Consider the following 19923-nt stretch of genomic DNA (forward strand, 5'->3'; position numbering starts at 1 on the left):
TTGTTCTCTAGGATTCACTCCTGCCAGGGGCAGACTCCCAGGTATGAGAGGGTTGAGGTCTGCAAGTGGCTGGGACCAGGGGCCAGGTTTAAGCTTCTCATTGACTCCCAGCATGACCTCAGGTCAACCAAGGGCTCAGATTGCTTTCTTGGAGTGGGAAAGGGATGGTTTAAGTCAATGGTTTTCAAACTTTATTAGCAAAAGAATCCTTACGAAGGTGTAAAGTAGCGCCCCAGCGTGTCAAAAGCATTCAGAGGTGCTCTAGTTGAATGGGGATGAGCAGGTCAGGTTCTACCCACCAGACCTCCTCCTCCTCCCTCCCCACACCCCAGAAACTCCCTGGGTTTTCTTACAGCTCTTAGGGTTGCCAGTGGTCAGATGAGGGAGACATCACAGGCAATGGCAGAGGGAGCCTTCCTGGGGACAGAAATAGGGAGGGCGTGGAGAAGTACAGAGAAGTACAACCAATATTGCCTGCAGCTACTATTAATGAGGCCCGTGCTAAGCCCTTGCATTGTCTATTTCAGCATCCCAACAACCCTGTGAGCCAATATTGTTCACACCCCCATTTTACAGACGAGTAGACTGAGGCTCAGTGAGGAGACTTATCTAGTACAGCTCTTTACTCCTGTGCCGTAGTGTGTGTGTATGAGTGGCAGGTAGGGTGTGGAGATGGGGAGAATGTTACAGAGCACAGAGAAGGAAGAGCAAGCCTGACAAGGGGGACACAGGGTGCCTTGCATGCTAAGCCGAAGGGTCCAATTTGGCCTGAGGGGAACCAGGCAGCTTACCAGGGCCTGAGTCCAGGCAGGCGCCAGAGGCTGGGGCTCTAGAGAGCTCAGTAGGTTGGAATGGGAAGCATCAGCCTCCAGGGAGGTTGGCAGTGCCAGGAGCAGAAAGAACACTGAAATACAAGTCATGGCTGGGCTAACTGGTGACCTTGGGCAAGTCACTTCACCTCTGCCCCACCTTCCCCAGTTGCCAGGAGGGCAGAATGCAATAATGCATGGAAAAGTTATGATCGTGCAGGGAGCTGTACAAATGTGAACCATTGATCTTACTGGTCTTCAGGTGTTCAGGTGGTAAAGGGAGATGCTGTAAGAATTCTCTAGTTCTCCAGCTCTACTCAGTCTGGGAAGGCTTCCTAGGAAGAGGGGAGTAGAGCAGAGGGTATTCACGGAGTGAAGTGATGGCATTACATACATTATTTACCTCTAAGGATCCAACTCCACTGACGGCAGGAGGAAGAAGTATGAGAGAAAGTGCAGGCCTGCTTCCTTTTCCCAGTGAGGCCAAAGGACAAGAGAATTAGGCCACCCAGGAGGTGAGAGATACTGGAGGGGGACCTGGGGAATTTCTTTCCTCCTAGGTCTGGACATGCCACTGAGATCTCCCCAGTCCAGACTGTGCAAGCCTGCTGGGCCAGTCAGCTCTGAGCCACAGGGAAATGGGGGAGGGAGTAGTGTCGCTGAGCTCAGTGAAAGTGAACCCCCATTGATCCTCAGGGCTGGAGGGGGGCCCACCAGGAAGAGACACTGAGAGAGAAGGGGTATGGAAATGAAGGTCAAAGCCACCCCTTCTCGTGCTGCTGCTCCTCCATCTTCAGGATTCTTCTTTGAATCCAACGCCTAGACGATCATGCAGAAGGCAACACTACTGCAAATTTGCTGGTAGGCTCCATTTTCTCAGTGAAAGGTGCTGGGACAGTGGAGCTGGTTGGAAAATGAGGAGGAAGGACTTTTCTGAGTTGCTGAGAGTGCAATGGAAAAAAGCTTTAGTGCTCCCCACTCTCCTAGTGGGAGAAACTTGGATGAGGGCTCAGGGAAGGAGATGATGTGAGGAGGAAGGGTGCCAGGAAAAGAGGTTCAGGAAAGGGGCGAGACTTGGTAAAATAAAAGATTGGATCCAGGGAGGAGAATGGGGGCTCAGAAGGGAGGCTGGGGACTCAGTGACAGGGCCGGGAGGTCCAAAGAGTGGGACTTCTGGGCCAAATTTGATCAAACACTATTGAAGTCCCTTCCCCTAACAACAGTAGGTATACAAGGTAAATGCTGGATAATTAAACAGCAACGACAACATATCCAAGCTCAAACGCAAGAATGAGAAATCTCTGAGGGCCAAAACTGAGAGGGAATTCCAGTGGTGAGCAGGAGTTGAAGCTGAACCTCTGGGGAGGGGTTCCGCAGTCCAGCAGGATGGCAAGTTTATTTACAGACCCCACTGGTGGCAGGAGCTATAGTAGGCTCCCTGCTTAGAGCTGGGTCTGGGAAAGTGCTGTCTTCCATAAACAAGACTAAAATATCTCTGCCTGCTAGCTACCTGGCCTTGGCTTTGGGTAGAAAGAGTACCCATATGCATATGATACCTCAAGCCTGTCGACATGGAACGTGGGCTAAGGACTTGATATTCACGCCATGTAAAAATCCCAAGCCAAGACAGTAATATAAGAGCGAGATTGGGGCTAGTGCACTTGCACATGGCTTGGGCAAATACAACTAAGAAATCATCCCTTAGGGTAGCCACCATATCCCAGGAACTGTCAGAAAAATGTGCTGAAAATAACTATCTCAAGAATAAACTTCACAACATATAAGAAGAAAATATCTTGAGAGATATCTCTCATGGGAGAATCCATACTTAAAGACCTAGAGATAATGGAGCAAACTGAAAGGAAGTTTAATATAGTTAAAATCTTCAAGAAGATAAAAGAAAGAACAGCATCTATAAAACCAGAACAGGAAGATACCAAACAGGAACATGTAGCAGACATGACAAGAATTATCTAGAAATTTTAGAAATAAAAACAAAAGTCACTGACGTTAAAAAGAAAAACTCAGATGGGTTAATAGAGCAAATACAGCTGGAGAGAGAATTGGTGGATTAGAAACTAAACCTGAAAAAATCCTCCAGAATGAAGCACAGAACAATAAAGAGATTAAACATATGAAAGAAAAGAGACATAGAAGAATGAACAAGAAATTCCAGCATATATATTATTAGTTCCAAGAAAAGATACTGGAAAGGGTAACTAAGCTCTTTCAAGAAATAAGACATGAATTTCTAGGTTTGAAAGGCCCATAGACTGCCTAGTAAGATATCTTTAAAAACAAAACAAAAATACATCTAGACACCTTGTAGCCAAAGTGTAGAATATCAACGATAAAATGGAAATTCTAAGAGCTATCAGAGAGAAAAGATAGCTTATCTACAAAGGTCCAATAATTGAACTGACAGTAAGCTTCTCATCAGCAACAACAGATGCCAAAAGGCAATGGAATAGTACCTTCAGAGTGCTCAGGGCAAATAACCGTGAACCCAGAATTCTGTACATTGCTAAACCATTTACATAAAAAGCAAAATAAAGACATTTTAACACATGCAAGATCTTAGCTTCTGTCTCACAGACCTTCACTGAAAGAGAAAGGCACAGGGGCTTGGGGAGAGACTGGGAGCTGGAGAAGTGATGGGGCTAAGTGGAGGGCCAGGGCTGCGAGGGGTGGGGGTGAGGACTGGATTGTTTCGGATCTCTCCTCAGCACCAGCCAGCCAGAGGAGCCCAGCCCAGCCTGGCCCAGCTGGGGCCCAGCTCAAGTTCTCCCCTCCTGAGTGCCAGCCATGCTGTCTTTTCCCTCTTCCTGGGCTGTGGTAGTAGCCCGGCATATAAGCTAGAGGGTAATGCTGCCAGCCCAGCTCAGAGGACCTTGAGGAAGCCACACCCAAGCTGCTCATGTAACCAGGCACTTGACCTTCACCCTAGAGTCCTCTCCTCCTGTGAGGTCAGATGCTTCCTTACAGATAGATGCCTATGGATGGCTGGAGAAGTGAGACAAAGTCTAGGTCCCTACCTAGGAGTAAGGGGTTGAGAATTTTCATTCTCTGTAGAAAAAAGAATCAGAAGCAGAGGGGATGAGACTAATGAGGCTGAGCCAGTGGGGACAGAAGGCTTCTTAGAGCATTGGCTCTACTCAATGAGCTGGTGCCCTAAGGTAATTTCTTAACCTCTTTGAGCCTCAGTTTCTCACTTATAAAATGGGGAGAATACCTACCTAATGAGGATATGAAGATGAAATGAGATAATCCATTTAGGTACCAAGTTTTAACATTTTCTTACACCAAAATTTCTTAAAAGAATAATCTCCATCTACTAGCCCTCCCCAGCATATTATCAGTGTTCAATAAAAAGTTGTTAAGAAAAAAGCAACAGTAAAAAGCAGAGGTGGAAAGGCGTGCAGTGTTGGAGGCCCTAACTGCGGGGGACGGGTTCATGTTCATTCACTTACTCATCAGTTACTGTTATTCTCTTGGTGTCAGGCCCTGTGCTGCACTCATGAGGCGCAGAGCTGACCCTGAACAGGAGCAGAACCATCTGTAAGGAAGACGGCCAACTAGAAAATTCTAAGAGTGATAGGGGGTCTCTTCAGGGCCTAACTTGTCTTGGGTTGTTTTCTCTTTCCCATTCCCTCTCCCACCTCTTCCCCCAACCCAGTATAAGTTTCATGATAACACAAACTTCGCCTGACTTGTTTTCAGCTGTCTTCACAATGTCCAAAACAATGTCTGACACACGGAAAATGCCAAAGACATATTTGCTGAATGACTGTGTATTTGAGTACTAATAATAGAGGCTGTAGAAGTTGCTATGGAAGCATCAAAGAGATCTTCATTAGCTGCACCAGGAATTAGAGATTTCTCAGCAAGGGCCATTAAACTGGGCTTTGATGGATGTATAGGAGATCATTAAGTGGAAAAGAAAGTCAAAGGACATTCCAGGCATCGGGGCCAGTACATTCTGAAAACATGGGAGTTCAGGAACTAGTGAGTAATTGAGTATGGCAGGAGCGCAAAGCGCAGGAGAGGAGAGTGGAAAGACACAAAGCTGGGAAGATAGGGTCTTAAATGAACTTGTTAGAAAGTCCTTATTAAAATCTAACCACCTACCCTGATCTAATACTCTGGAGAGGGTAGCGTTTCTAGCCCTTGCTGTTGCCCCAAGGAAGCCCCTCCCTTCAAAAGTTAAGGATCTTATTAGGAAGGGGCTATGGATCTAGTACCCACCGAGAAAGGGGACAGTCATAACCCCACAGTTTCTTGAATTGTCTCAGGTTGGATGAGGGTGGGACGGGGTATCTCCCAGAGACTTGGTTGAGTGCTACATGCTGCCCCCTTGTGGCCTCAGCAGAACTGAACAGCGAACAGGCCAGGCAGGTGGTCTGTTGGTAATCCCAGGGGCCTCCAATCTCCTGCATCAGCCTCCAGGAAATTATCCCAACTACCAGCTGTTCACAGACCAGATCCAATTGCTTTATTTATTCCACATATATTCAAGGCTGAGCCAAAGAGTTTGGGGAGGAAACACAAAAGGAGTCAGTTTGCATTTAGTAAAAGCTTGTTCTTACACACTTACACACACAAACATACACCCTTTGGCCACTATGCAAAGGAAATCAGGAGACCAATGTTTTGGTTTCAGCTCCAACCCTATTCATAGAGTGACCTTGGGAAAGTCACTGCACTTCGCTGGGCCTCCCACGTCTCCTTCTGCAACACAGGGATCACGATCCTTCTTCCTGTCTCCCCTGCAGGGTCACCGTAAAGATCATTAGGAGGTCGAATGCTGCAAGTGCTAGGAAAAATGTTTAGAGTGCTCCGGATGTAAGGGGATCGTGCTGGGTATTAGCTGGGGCTCTCTTGGGCTGCACCGAAGTGTTTGTTTACACCGGGATGGGACCTGCTGGCCAGGAAATTTAAAGGGAACGTGCTCAGCAAGGAAGCTACTTGCCAATAAGAATGGAAGTCTATGGGAAAATGGGGACCCATTGACTGGCCTGCATTTCCAATTATGCTTAAGTCTTCAGGAATGAGTCAGAGCAACAAGGTGGGAAAAATACAGTGGCCTCGACATGGGTTAGCCAGGAAATGAAATGGCTGAGCTTCTGCCATTTCCCTGAGGCCAGTGCTCCTTCTGTGAACTGGAGTTTACGCTCCTTGCACTCTCTTCACGAAGCTATCAGTGAATGCTTGCATGTCTGAGACGTTTGGGTACAGGACAGTGAGTAAAGCCAGATAACCTCTTTCAAAGTCCAGAGCTAGAATGAACACAGGAGGAAGGGCGCTGAACTTGGGAGTCAGATGCCTGTGGTGCTGCGCCAGACTCACTATGGGGACGGACCTACTGAATTCTCCTGGTGATAGTGTCTGCTCCACCTAGCCTGATGACAGAGAAGTACCATGTATCCCAAACCTCAGAACTAGTAAATTCTTTGCTTTTGCAAAAGAATGTTATTTTTCTTTTTATAGTGTGAATCTCTTATCTGGTCCCAGCTGTTTTTGTTTGGTGGCTAAGAAGCTAAAGATGAAATATGAAACCTAATTCTAACAACTAGGTAGATCTTTACAGCCAGACTACTACTTTTTTATGACCGATGAAGGAGAATGCTCTATTCTTCCTGCTTCAATCAACAGGACACCAGTACCTGGCTGTAGACCCCTTCTAATCCACTGGCTGACAAGGGACTTGAGCTGCCCTCCATGGCAGATGCCACTGGACATGGCCATAGCAGTCAACTCCAAGTGTCAGCCTGCATGTGCCAAGGCAGAAGTGGAGGGATTTACCCGGATCCTTATTTGAAAGGTAAGGATAGCTTTCTCTATGACAGATGCTCTCTTGACCCTCAACCCAACAGGATACAACTGAATCAGGCCCATGTGTGGTTGTCCATGAAGTAAGGCAGGCAGGCATCTCTGAGCAGCAAATAGATTCTGATGAAGTTCATTTTAAAAATCAGCTGAAGATCTCAGTTTGAATCACATATGTAGCATAAGCTTTTTTTCCCTTAGCTTTTTTTCACAAGGATCCCCCTCCTTCAAGACACCCAACCTGAAGGCAAATCTTTCCAAGCCTTTCCCAAGCAAAGTGGCCCATGAATGCCACAGACACAGAAACTCAGACTCTATATTATCTAAAATGAGATTTATTGCATATCATGCAGTTTGAAGTCCATGCAGCACAGGAGACTAGCACAATTTTGAATGCATTTAAAAAATAAAATAAAAAATGGGGTGGGAAGGAAGTAAATGCACAAAGTTCTAGTCTCCTTGGGTCCCTGGGAGAGTAGGATTTGAGAATGAAACTATCCACTCTCCATGGTGAATGAGTTCATCTCTTAAATCAAGGAATGTCTCCATGGTCTCTGGATGCAAATACACAAAGCTCTGGGGCAGAAGCAGGGACAAGGGGGAGACGACCATTAATGAAAAAAAAACTACGAGCATTCACCTAATTTAATCTGAGGGCAGTACAGGTTGGCAAATCCTGGGGGCATCAGCTGTTCCAAGAATCAGGAGATAACATACACCTGTGAGATTTGCTCCTAAAAAGAAGTGGTGTTAAGAACCAAAAAAAAAAAAGAAAAAAAAAAATCTTCAACCACACTCTTCAAGAAAATGCCATAAATATGTTATTTAATATTTTCATTTCATAGCATTGGACACACAGCTCAGCATACTGAAATACTGATTCCTTGGAGAAGAAAAAGTGGAAAAGAAAATAAAAAATATTGCATCCTTCTTTTGGAGAATCTTGGCCCCCAGGCATGAGGCGTAGTGCACCAGTGTCCTAGCCTGCGGGAGGCGTTCAGGTCGGCCGGGTCCTCTGGGGAGGGACGCTGTGCCCACTGCCTGGGGCTTTATGGCAAAAATTGTGTTGGGTGTCCTTGGCCTTGCCAGCTCAAGCCCTCAGTCTCCGGTCACCTGGGGGGCCTGCCCGTCGGAGGGCTGGTTGGCTGACTGGATGAACATGGGTTGGGCGAGGTCCTGGCCGGCAGGCATGGTGACTTGCTGGATCTGGTAGAGCTGCTGCGAGGGGTGGAGAGGAGAGAGTGAGGTCACCCCTGGGAGAGGGGCATGCAGCTCCCTATGGGCCTCGAGTTGGTTGGGGGCCCCAGATACCTCAACCACCACCCACTGCAAGGCGTCGGAGGGAGAAGGGGATGTAGAGCTCTGCTGGGGGTGGGAGCAGCAGACACAGGAGGCACCAGCACGGTGTGAGGGTGTGTGTGTAGTGGGCGGGGAAGAGGTGCAGGGAGTTGCATTTCCTGTGGCTTTCACTTCTCTGGGCTCTGCCTCTCCCGTTAGCTCAGAGCCTCGAGCTTGCTGCACGCTGTTCCTCTGTGACAAACACAAGCAATTCGAACCACTGTACCAGCAGCTTGGAAGTCAGCATTTCCCCAACTCTCAGTAATCCTCACTGGCAGGGGCAGTAGGATTGCCCTCTCTTCCTTTCCTCAGAATATCTGGCTCAGGTGGAGGTTACACCGAACCCGTAGTTCTACATGGGCCCTGCTGTGGAGGTCGCCTGGGATTACACACTTCCTACAGCGAAGACCCGTGAGGGGGTGAAGAAAATGCACACATAGCTACTATGGAAGGTTTGGTTTCTCAGGCGTTCTCCAAAAGAAACCAAAAGCCAAGACCCTCTGCCACAGGAGCCCTGGTATGTGAGCCTAGCACCTGGTGCCAGCAGAAGTCAGAGGTGGGTGATGCAGCTCCTCTCCCTTCTGGACAGCAGAGAACACGAGCTTGGGCGTGTCGCCCTATCATGTCCTCAGGGGTGTCTGGGACCACAGGAGGAGGGGAAAGGCGGAGAGAAAGGGAGGATTCTTTCCTCGCATGGGTTTAGAATGACTGAATTCCAAGCACTGAGAGAGGTTGAGAGGTCACATGTTCTCTGCATTTCAACTAATCCATACGATTAAAAAACAACAGAGCTTCGAGTAAAACTAATCCTAGAGAGGGAAACAGGAGGCCTGCGTTCTAGTCCTGGTTCTGCAATGAACAGCTGAGCGAGCATGGACAAGGCACTTCCCAGCTCTAGGGCTCAATTTACTCATCTGTAAAATGGGGGCTTGGGCTATATAATGTCTAAGATTATGTTCAGCTCCCACAAGTCTAAATCTAAAGGACAAGCACCCTGATTTAAAGACAGTACTTGTTTCAACAATTTCTGTCCACCTGTTTTTAACAGAAGATGGGACAGTGGCCCTAACCATCCAAACCCACGGATGTCATTCTCTAATTCTCCCACTTCTCATTCTCTGCCCCTGCCCAGGCTGGGTGTCCTACCTGTCCATCTGTGAACTGGCTGAACTGCTGCTGTCCTTGCTGGACTTCTGTCTGTGTGATCTGTAGGAATTGAGATAGCAGAACGGGCAGGTCAGCTGCAGGGTCTGGTCCACCAGCCCGCCTCCAAGAAGAGGGTCGTGAAGAGCAAATGAGACAATGCATATAAAGTGCTCAGAATGAGGTCTGGCACAGAACAGGTGCTTGACATGTAGCAGGAAAGCAAGGGTCCCTCCCCATCCCCTAGCACTGAAGGCTACTCAGACTCGGCACCACAAAGAGGACCCTGGAGCACATAACACACAGCTTCTACAATCACCTCTCTTAATGGCTGCCCACTTCCCTCCTCCCAAGGTCTTTCCAGGGCCTGAGGCTCAAATCAAACGAAACACTGAGCTCCTAGGTGCTGATATGAGCGAGGCATAACATTTATGGTTTAGGCAGAAACCCTAAGAGTCTTTCAGCCAGTGAAGGCAGATTGCAAAACACTGGGCAAAGTGGTGAGTGGTCCCTTTCATTCTTGGAAGGTGGGCTCCAAACCAAACCCGTATCACCCAGATTATCTGACGGGAATATGAAACACCCTGGCGAGCAGGTGGCCTTGGCCCTAGAAGCCCTTGTGGCAAACATACAAAGTACTTTTTCCGATAGTAGCCACGTGCAGCCCTCTAGGCAAGGAGGAGGGGGGTAAGCAAGGAAAACATTTATCACATGAACTTAAAATATTATGTGTGGATTTTAAAATAAATTAACTGATATGTAGAATTGTACTGTATGATGCAGGCTGTTGGAGACAGCTCGGCAGACTAGAAAGAAGACTGAAGCATGCTTGTGTAAATGTGTATCTATGGAACATTTGACTAGTAATGTCTTCTGTGTACCATCTCCTGGAATCATTACAGCCAACCTCTCGAGTGTCCTTGCAACAGCCAAAAACTACCCGTCAGGCCTACCCAGGAGGCAATGAGGAGCAAGAAGGGGACAGGTGTAAAAGGGTTTCATAGAAGTTTCTTACGACTGTTCCTTGTTTTGGGTCTTTCTCCTCCTACCAGTCTAAAAGGTGCTTGAGGGCAGAGGCTAAGTTTTGTCTTTATACCTCCCAGTGCAAAGTAAGTGCTCAAGAAATGTCTGCAGAATAAAGGAATGACCCTGAGATAAATGAAAACTATTCCTCATAGATGAGGTTAACTGTGCCCTGTGGCCAGCAGGATTGCTCAACATATCCGCTGAGTAGAAAGTTAAATTCCATTTACATATTATTTATTCAGCATTCATTCAACAAACATTTACTGAGCACCTAAGTACCAGCTGTCACAATTACAATCTGTTGTTATGTAGACTCTGACTGCCCTCAGGTGCCCTCTTCTTGGTTCTCCTCCTCTTTTCTGTATACCCCACTCTCCCTACTTTCTGGCTTTAGTTTCTGGTGCCAAAACTGACCTCTGGGAAACCAAAATCTCTATCTTCTCATTTCCTCCCACTCCATGCCATAGAAAATTTTTGGATCTCAGGTTAGAATCTTTTTTTAAAAAAGAGAGGGGTGCCCAAGGGTGTGACCAGTCTTGAGATCTTATTCCATGTCAGTGAGCCCCAAGGAAATTAGGGTAAAGCCCAAGTCCTTATGTGAGCCTTTAATGATCCCAGAGACTATAGGGAACTTTGAAGCCTTGCTTTTGGCACATTCCTCATATTTTCCCAAATGAGATCTTTGGAGACCTGCTCTATAAACTCAGTCCTGTCACCACTGTCAATAGATACATCACCAAAAATGCAACTGGGCCAGACAGGTCCAGCTCTTAAACGATCGCTGCTTTTTTTGGGTCTGAGGCAAAAGAATCCATTAACAATGCCTCCCTTTGACCAGCATCCTCCATCCCCTGCACAACATGCATAAGTCCCCCAACCCCCAAGCCCAGGGAGGCAGCCCCCTCAGTACCTGTGGCTCACAGCCTTCAATATACTAGGGTATGAGAGGAGATGGCAGGGCGGGGAGGCAATCTCTGGTTAGAAATGTATGGTGGGAATAAAATCTAAGTTCGCTTTCCAAAGGGCACCAGAGGTGCCAGAACAGCTATTCAGTTTTAAAGATGGAAATTCAGCCTGACGATGAGGCAGTTTGTCAAAATGCTTCATCTGGTCAGACATGCATGCATATACATCAGGCTTTCTTCAAGTATCCTTGAGACCTCTCTGCCGTGCATCTCTTTGTCGCTTGAGAACTTGATGGTAAGAGATGCACTTTGTATACAATCCATCAAAAAACCCCACTTTGTCCCTTGGGATGCAGGGATGCAGAATAGATGTGCAGGGTATAGAGGTGGCTCTTGCTGAAGGATAAGGGGGTGAGAGAGAGTTGTGTGCTGAGCATTCTTTTGCAGCCAGAAGCCAGCTTCTGCTGGTCCCCAACTCAAACCCAAGCCCCACATCTCTGGGGCACATACCTGTTGAGCATTGGTGGCAAGTGTCTGGATCTGTCCCTGCACAACTTGGGTGCCTGATACAGGCTGGGCTAAGCGAATATACTGCAGCTGGCCGGCATTGAGCTGCACCTAGGGCAGAGGCAGAGACAAACAGACCACAGGAGATTCAGTATGACTTCAGATGGGCAAACTTTTTATGACCTGAGATGGTGACCGTCTCCTACCCCAACAAGTCCTCCAAAGAAGCCTACTATAAAAAGTTCCTTTTTAACAGAGATCAATACAAGCAAAACCATAACATCTCCACCCTGAAAGTCACACAGCACAAAAGAGGATATGTTCCCTGAATGGACTTTGGAAAAAATTCCCAGAGGATCTTGTCGCATATGTGAGAACAGCATGACTGCAACCTCAAAATTTGCTGGCTCTTAGCTCTTTGCTCAGTTTAGGCAGTCAGGCTGTCTGACATTATCAAATGCTGTATCTTCAGTGTAGGCCCTTCTCCCCTCCATTTCCACACATGCTTCACCCCAGTTCCTGGAAATGCTGATCTAACACAAAAGAGTTCCAGCATTTGCCAAGAGCCCAAAGCAGATGGCCATCACCCTGCACCACAGCCCCGGTACTGCCCAACTCCAAGCTGCATGTCTTGGAAGAAAAAGCTGGCCTGCTTTACTATCGCTGTCCCCAAGAGCCAGGACCAATGGGGGTCTGTGGGACTTTTAGGATCCTTGGTGTTCAGCACTAGCTTCTGGCCAAACATCTCCCAAGAGGAAGCTGAATCAATAAAACATTCACAGAAAACCCCATCATGGGAAACCAAAGCTACAAAAATGCCCTTAGAGTCCCTCATGCTTAAGATTAAGTCTCAGATAATACAATAATACCACATGCTGCATTTAATTGTGTGCTAAAAGCCTTAACTCAGGCTCTTAATGCTCCGGTGTACCGTGAAAGTTTTAGTGCTTTGAGCATGGGGATGAAGAAAGGACCAAGGCAGTTACAATGCAAGAGGAACTGTAGCTCAGCAGAGAAAACAGTCAGCAAAGGAGGACTGTAGGCATTTACACCCGGGATTTGGGGGATGAAAGAGGTTCCAGGAGGTTGGCAGATGTGCCCAGACGCCACCCTCCCTGGCCGCCCAGACTGTCTTTATTGCAAGGGTGAGCTTCTTGAGGTGAACAGACAAGTCGTACCTCTTTGTTCTGGACTGAATGTTCTCCATGCCTTCAAGAGCTAATGTCACTGTAGGGATTTTTGCTTCCATGAAGAAGAGGTTGATAGGAGGAAGCTTCACTCCTGTGTGCAGTGTTAAACCAAACTGGTTTTCTAAAACTGCCAGCCTCTAACAGGATTGGAACCAAGAAAGACTAATCCTGAAGTCCTTGGTAGACCATTCCAAAATTGTCCACTTAAGGCAAGCTGGAGAGCTACAAAATCTAAACCTGTTAAGAATTTGGTTCAAAACAGATAGGGCACGATATTGTGACCTACATTCATTTAATTCCTGAGAATATACCAAGAGAAGCTGTCGAGAAGCTGCTGCCAAGCCTCAACTCCCCACTCAATCCCATGAAGCAGCTTCTAGGCAACAACACAAGATGCCTGTGGGGATGAAGGCAGCTGGGTGGAGGCTTGGGAGACCTCATTTGCTGATACTGATGATATCTGGTTCCAGGAGTCACCAGAACTCTAGCCAAGGCACACGGGATAAAAGACTAACGCCCTGTCCCAGGAATGGGGAGAAGTGTACTGATGGCCATAGCAACTGTCCATTTCCCAGCTGGAAAAAGCTCTCTGCAGAAACTCAAATGTGACTGAAAAGCTGTGAGCCAAACAGTTCCAAGCAGTTCTTAGAAGCAAGAAGCTCTTCTTTTAGGCTTAGGTTTAGACATTTGGTGATACTCTTCCCTCAGTCCTCTACCACGAGGATAGGTCTGGGGAGCCACACAGCTTTTTTAATGTCAGTGCAGAGCAAATAAGACTACTCCTTGGGCTTTCAAAAGAGAAGCAAAGTTTCCTTTCTGAAGGTCATCACTATCACAAGCTTTCTGATGAGTTCAGAAATGCAGACTCCTGCAGAAGGTATCTCAGAACAGTAAAGTCTAGGTCCTGAATTCTACAACAAAACTTCTGTGCTAAAGCTCTGCCCTAGAGGATTGAAAACACTAGAGTTAAAGCTACTGCAAAGCAGGAACTCTTCTCTGGCTTAAATGAACTTGTTTTGGTTTCTTTACATAAACGAAAACCATTCAAGAGGTCTTCGGGTTGGTGGTTCAAAGGTACATGGAATTGATATAGTGTGTGTGTATGAGAGAGAGAGAGACAGACAGACATACAGAGACACACACACAAAGACGCACACACTCTAACACTCTACTTTCCTAAGCTTTCTCTTGGCCTATTACTCTGTTAATAAAAAAACAGTTTCAAAAACAGAGTTGAGGATACTTTTTGAGCTTTTTTCAAAGAGAAAGTGGTTAATAAAGTCCAAGTAAATTTCTCTATCTGCCTACATTTCATTTAAAATAGGATAGGCAAGAGGCAGAAAATAAGGCTGCTCCTTGTCACTTACTTTCCACATTTTTGGTGGCAAGATGACCGATGTATAGATGGCAAGTGTTACAACAGGGCATTTTTTACAAAAGAATAAGCACACGTAAAAAAGCCAACAAATCTGAGAAATGAAATCCCTCAAGCACACAGGAAGCAGCAGTCCACAGTGAAGGAATGGGTAAGTTAAATGAAAGCCAAAAATACAATTTGCTGCAGGCTCCACTGGGAACTGACTCATGAATATGCAACAAGTGTATTTATGGCCTTCCCTATATACCTCCCTCTTATTCTCTGCTAATCAAAAGACAGGATTGCCTCACAGGGCCTTTGGGCCTTGGCATGGAATAGTGGTTACAATGATTTCTCTGTGCAGGCAGAGTGAGGAGAAATCAAGAGGAGCTGCCCCACGGTGATGAACCTGAACCTGGGTTAAGGGAAAGCAGTGAGTATGCAGTGAAGCAAGTTGTGGTCTGGGGTAGAAGGAATATAGGTTAAAAAAAAAAATAAAAACACATATATGTGTGTGACACACACACACACACAAAAAATATATACACACACACATATACACATTTTGTGTGTGCATGTGTATGTGTGTATTAAGGTATAAAAATCTTTAAGTATTTCCTGTTATAACGTTGAGCACAGTGCCATGCAGACCTTGAGGCAGGACAGGGCTTACCGGGATCTGCTGGATCTCTCCTGTGTTTGTGATGATCTGCTGCATCACCTGCATAGTCTGTCCAGTGCCGCTCTGGGCCTGCTGGGCTTGACCCTGTGGCTGGGCCTGGACAATCTGTACCTGCTGACCTTCTCCAACCTGCATGGTCACTGGTGTGCTCTAGAAAGAAAAGTCATGAGAAAGCTGACTGAGGTATGGCTCAGAGTCAGTCGGCTTACCAAGGGGTTAATAATGAGTGTTGACTAGGAGCAAACCCTCTCCATGAATGCCTGAACTCATCTGAGCACTAAAAATAATATTCAACCTACAGAGTCTTTTGGGGTTAGAATACTGCTAAAGTTACTCTCCAAAATAGAAGATGAGAAAGCCAGATTTTTAGGCTCATAGTACAGAATATTTGCCTAGGCCCTAAATATCTCTATGCTTCAAATGTTGCGACTTTGCACAGCCACTTCAAAGACAGTGAAGCACATACGGTCCAAAAGAATCAAAAGCAACCATGACAGTTCACTTGAGAAATAGCCAAAATCAAGTCTGGAGCAGGTGAATTTGGAGGGCGAACTAAATGGAAAATGGGGTCAGAATGAATTTACTAAATTCAGGATTCTAGGTTCCTCCTTAGGTTTGCAGGACATTGGAAAGAAATACAGCACACACTTGTTTTTGCCCCATTCGGGCAGCAGAGTGACTCCAGCCCACACTGGCCAGCTGGCTGCTGTGGATCACAGCACGGCTTCCCATGGGAGAGGCAAATGGGTTAACAAAATGTGGATGACGCACACTGTTAAGATCTGGATCTTAACTGAGGCTACTCCTATGTAACAGAATTTAATAAAGCAAGAATTTTAACTTTCTAGAAACAGGAATCTCAGATGTAAGAAATTTCTGTCCAAATGTATATGACTTGGCAGATTCTGTGTATCTTATACACACTTAGTGGATTGTAGCCCTATGAAACTTAACATTTTTGAGAGACTTGTCCTGTCACACACACAAAAAAACAACCAAAAAAAAAATTTTTTTTTAAATTAAAAAAAAAAAAGATGACCTGTCAGAAAGGTCAGTAAGTCACTTTTTCAAATCTCAAAACCTCAGCCCTAGATGTGACCTTTATAGCATATCTTGGTCATCTGGCGGGGCGGGGGGCGGGGGAGAGGGAAAGGGCGGTGCATGGAGAGTTGTGAGTGGTGGTGGTGGTGAGTGGTAGGGAGTGGTATTGAGGAGTAGTAAGAGGAGGGTAGAGCCATTTAAACTATACCCACAACCCCAGACCCCCGATTTGGCTATCTCTCCACTCTTCAGTAAGAGGACTCTGGGATTCTCAATGAATCATGGGCTTCAATCAATACTGCTATTCTGATGCTCTTACATTCTGATTGTATAGGTCTATTATGCATCTCAAGTTACAAGGAAGGAGGTGTGTTCTGGGAACTACATATGAGATTCAAGGGATTACAAAGTGAAGAGAAATTACTATAAACTGGAGGAGGGTAGGGAAGAAAGATGACAGGGACCTATGTAAAAATACATGTGTGTAGTGAGCTAGGACAACAGGAAACATCTGTTCTTACACCATGATTTTCAACTCAGCATACTCCCCAAACCTCCAGAAATAAAGGTTTCTAATTTCATGACAGAAAACACAGGATTCACTTTACCAAAATATGCTTTCCTTCCAACTTTAATCTGTATTCTGTCCTGCAAAGGATATCTGAACTCAATTTGAAATAGCCATTACTACAGAGGTCCAGGGAGGTGTCACAGAGCACAAGGCTATCCTGAACCAGAAAGATAATGAAACAACAGCTGTAAGATGTTGGGAGAGACCAATTAACCATCCTCACAAGCCTTATCAGCTCCAATCTGAGCAAGTCTGAGATGCAAAGAAGTAGATAGATGAAATTCTCACTGACAAAAAAAAATGCGTACTGCCAACTCATCACTGTATTCTATCCAGTCAATTTTCCTGAGAGAATTTCTAAAGCATTTCTAAATCATTTCAAGAAAATGAGGGCTTGTGTTAGCATGGCAGCTGTCAAATCATGTATGGTGTGCCCTGTAGCTGGGGCACAACAGCCATGAGCTTCTCAGGATGATCAACCAATCAGAGCCAGCTCTTGGCAGACTCCCTTGAAGTTCACTCTGGAAAGGGATAAAGCCTTTGGCAGGTATAGCTCTCACCATTGCAGAAGTAAAGCAAGAGCCAAAGAAGGTCCCTTAGGCATCACGGTGCAGTGAACTCCTTGAGGCAGAGACTGGGCTACAATTATCTTTGAACCCCTCTTGCCTAGCATGGTGCCTGGCAAAGACCAAGCATTCAATAAATTTTTGTAACATGGATTAAAAAATGAGCAGGGAATAGATCCTAAAGTTATAATTAATATTTAAATCTATCTCCACCCCAATTTTCTTTCTTCTAGGCAAACCCAGTTCCATACTAGAATACACAAGGCTGTCTAGGACATGTCCTCTGCCTATCTTTTCAGACTTGCCTAGATGCCACCCTATGCTGACTGTACTCTCTCACCACTCCCTGTGCTGTTTCTCACCTCCAATCAAGCCTTTGCTTGTGCTGAGCCCTCTACTGGGAAAGCCTCCTTCTCCTCTCTGATTTATTTCCATTATTCCCTCTAAGACTCATATTAGTCCTTTCAGGAAACCTCAGACATCGTCTTCTACCACCTCCCTCACATGTATGTTAAGTACCCCTTTTGATGTGCTCCCATAATACTCTCCACACAACCCTAAGAATATCTTACACTTCCCACGAGGTGGTATAATCTTATAGCCCCAACTAGACTGTGAATTCTTAAAAACAGGGACTATTTTATTCATGTTTGTCTCCCCAATGCATAGCATGGGATTTTATCTACAGAGAAGATCAATGTTTGATGAATAAATTAATTAATGATTGACAGGGAACTGAATTCAGGGCTCAGAGAACAGAGTTCTCTGCTACCTCTCATGATCTCCAACGAACATGGATGTTACTGGTCTTACAACAATTGTATTAGGGAGAGAAAAGAATCTTCTAATCACTTATAAAAAGAGAAGGTCATCTGATGAAATATGGTAAGACAAAGAAGTGATGGGGAGAAGGAGAAGAGAGGAATGAAGCCTGGCAATAATGCCTGATTTCCCCTTTAAGGGTACAAATTCCAATTCCCTGTAGACAGACACACAGATGGCAGGCATGGAGTCCCCTTAAAATACCTTCTACAGAGATGCCACTACTCTTCATGGGGGCATTATACAGACGTTTTTCTTTCTAAAATTTTTTAGCTCACAGGGATCCTAGAGAACATCTTGTCCACTGTACTTTCCTCATTTGCCCCATGAGGAAACCAGGGCCCAGAGAGATTAGGGTGACACGTGACCTCGGCGGCTGAATCTGGGGGAAAGCCCACGTTTCCAGACTTTTAAATCCAGTACTCTTTAATAATGACCTGAGTGTCTCTCTGCCTTAGTCAAGCTTGCAATTAGCCAAACCTAAGAGGCATTATCTTGCTGGAGAGGTACCTCCACAGCTCACAGACCTGGCCTTGCTGAGGCTGTGCAATGATGATCTGCCCAGGCTGGATGGTGGTTGTGGAGCTGGTGGTCTGCTGGCCTTGCTGCTGCCCCTGGACTTGGACGGCGGTGGGCTGCTGAGCCAGCGTGAAGTAGTACTGGACGGGCTCAGCAGGAGTCACAGACTGGCGTACCTCCTCCTGTGGGGTAGAAGGAGAGGCAGGTAAGAGGAAAAGAACCGACTCAGCAGCCGCCAGAGTGAATTTCCATTCTTCCCCCAAATGGACTCTATGCAGTTGCCTGCTGAATGCTGAGCTCTCCACATTTGAAGCCAAGGGAAAGTGGAATTCGAAGAGACCAGTTGTCCTAAATCAAACTAAAAATAACAGATTCTATAGGCTTCACAAAACATACAGCCAATTTTCTGAAGTACAGAGTAATCACCCATTGCGTGATGAGCTGCAAATGGGCAAATAATTACCGTAACTAAAAACCACACACCAGCAGTGCTTGTCAGTAAATGCTGTCAAGGCCTATGATCTCAGAACAGTGCTAATTGCAAGCACTGGAAGATACTACCCAAACGTTATGCTCGCAGGCCAGCTCCCAATCTCCCAAATAAGGAGCACTCTCCTTATTTTGTTCCCACCACCTCAGAAGGGACAGAGCAGGGAAAAGGGACATAGGGCTTTTCCAAGGTTGAAATTTCAGAATTAAATGTTAGAACTGAGAGCACCAGTAGGCAAATGCCCAGCTTTTCACAGCGTATTGAGAGCTCTGTGGTCACTGAGAGCCACATCTGTCCAGTGTCACAACTGGTTCTGGTTGTACTTAGCCATAGAAGCGCAACCCAGGGGGCCTGAAGGACAGCTCTCCGCTGGGGTGCTGCCTTGGCTGACTAAGGAGGTCGTATTCTGTCCGATCTGCAGGATGAAGAGACTTCCTTCTTCAGCTGACGTTTTCCATGGCAGAAGGAGTAAACAACCCTCTCCCAGCCACCTTGAGCTCACAGCTGAGAGTGTAGGATGTTTACACACACTACAGCATGGTTACAGCCTGAGGGTCCAGGGTTGGTCAGCCCCTGACCACCAACAGAGATCGGCATCTGTTCCGGAGGGCCCTGTGACACACGGTGCCCCTGCCTGAGACAACAAAAACAACAGAAACAAACAACAACTTGGGCCGGCTGAGCAAAAATATTAAATTTACTCACTTCCTTATTCTGTCCTAAATTTACAGGTTCAAGAAAAGATGAAAAGACACTTCTTCAAGATATACAGAACTTGTGGACTCCTTCAGAGCTCTCCAAAGTGACATTTACAAAGTCGGTACTGACCGCATCCCATCATTAGGTTAGGTGCCCTCACCTGTGCTTCCACAGTCCTTTCCTCATTACACTCTTTTGTCCTTGCTTGTCAAATTCACTGTTTACCCTGCTAGAATGAAAACGCTATGAGGGCAAAACCTTGCTCCTCATTATTCCTACCATACATTCCCTTGTAGGCACTCAATAACTGCTTGCTGAATGATGGATTTATAGAGCCAGGCAGACAGTTACAGGTGGGAAAGTACAGGCTTACCTCATTTATTAAACTTTATTGTACTTCACAGGTGTTACATTTTTTACAAACTCAAGGCA

At 46.1% G+C, this 19923-nt stretch overlaps 1 protein-coding gene across 14 annotated transcripts in view; it reads right to left on the reverse strand.

The window, feature by feature from the left end:
* Positions 1–6952: 6952 nt before the first annotated feature.
* Positions 6953–19923, reverse strand: part of NFYC (nuclear transcription factor Y subunit gamma) — a 61172-nt gene continuing 48201 nt past the window's right edge. For 10 of the 14 annotated variants that reach the window (XM_011377951.2, XM_023521962.1, XM_011377952.2 and 7 more), the window contains 5 exons: positions 18311–18484; positions 14775–14933; positions 11558–11665; positions 9120–9179; positions 6953–8165 (listed from right to left, as the gene is read on the reverse strand). In XM_011377951.2, the coding sequence (XP_011376253.1) occupies positions 7734–8165; positions 9120–9179; positions 11558–11665; positions 14775–14933; positions 18311–18484 (933 nt within the window). In that variant the 3' untranslated portion in view covers positions 6953–7733. The remainder of the gene's footprint in view (positions 8166–9119; positions 9180–11557; positions 11666–14774; positions 14934–18310; positions 18485–19923) is intronic. The other 4 variants (XM_011377958.2, XM_023521961.1, XM_023521958.1 and 1 more) reach the window with 3 other exon arrangements.

This window comes from Pteropus vampyrus, unplaced genomic scaffold, assembly GCF_000151845.1.
Source record: "Pteropus vampyrus isolate Shadow unplaced genomic scaffold, Pvam_2.0 Scaffold326, whole genome shotgun sequence".
Taxonomy (NCBI): Eukaryota; Metazoa; Chordata; class Mammalia; order Chiroptera; family Pteropodidae; genus Pteropus; species Pteropus vampyrus.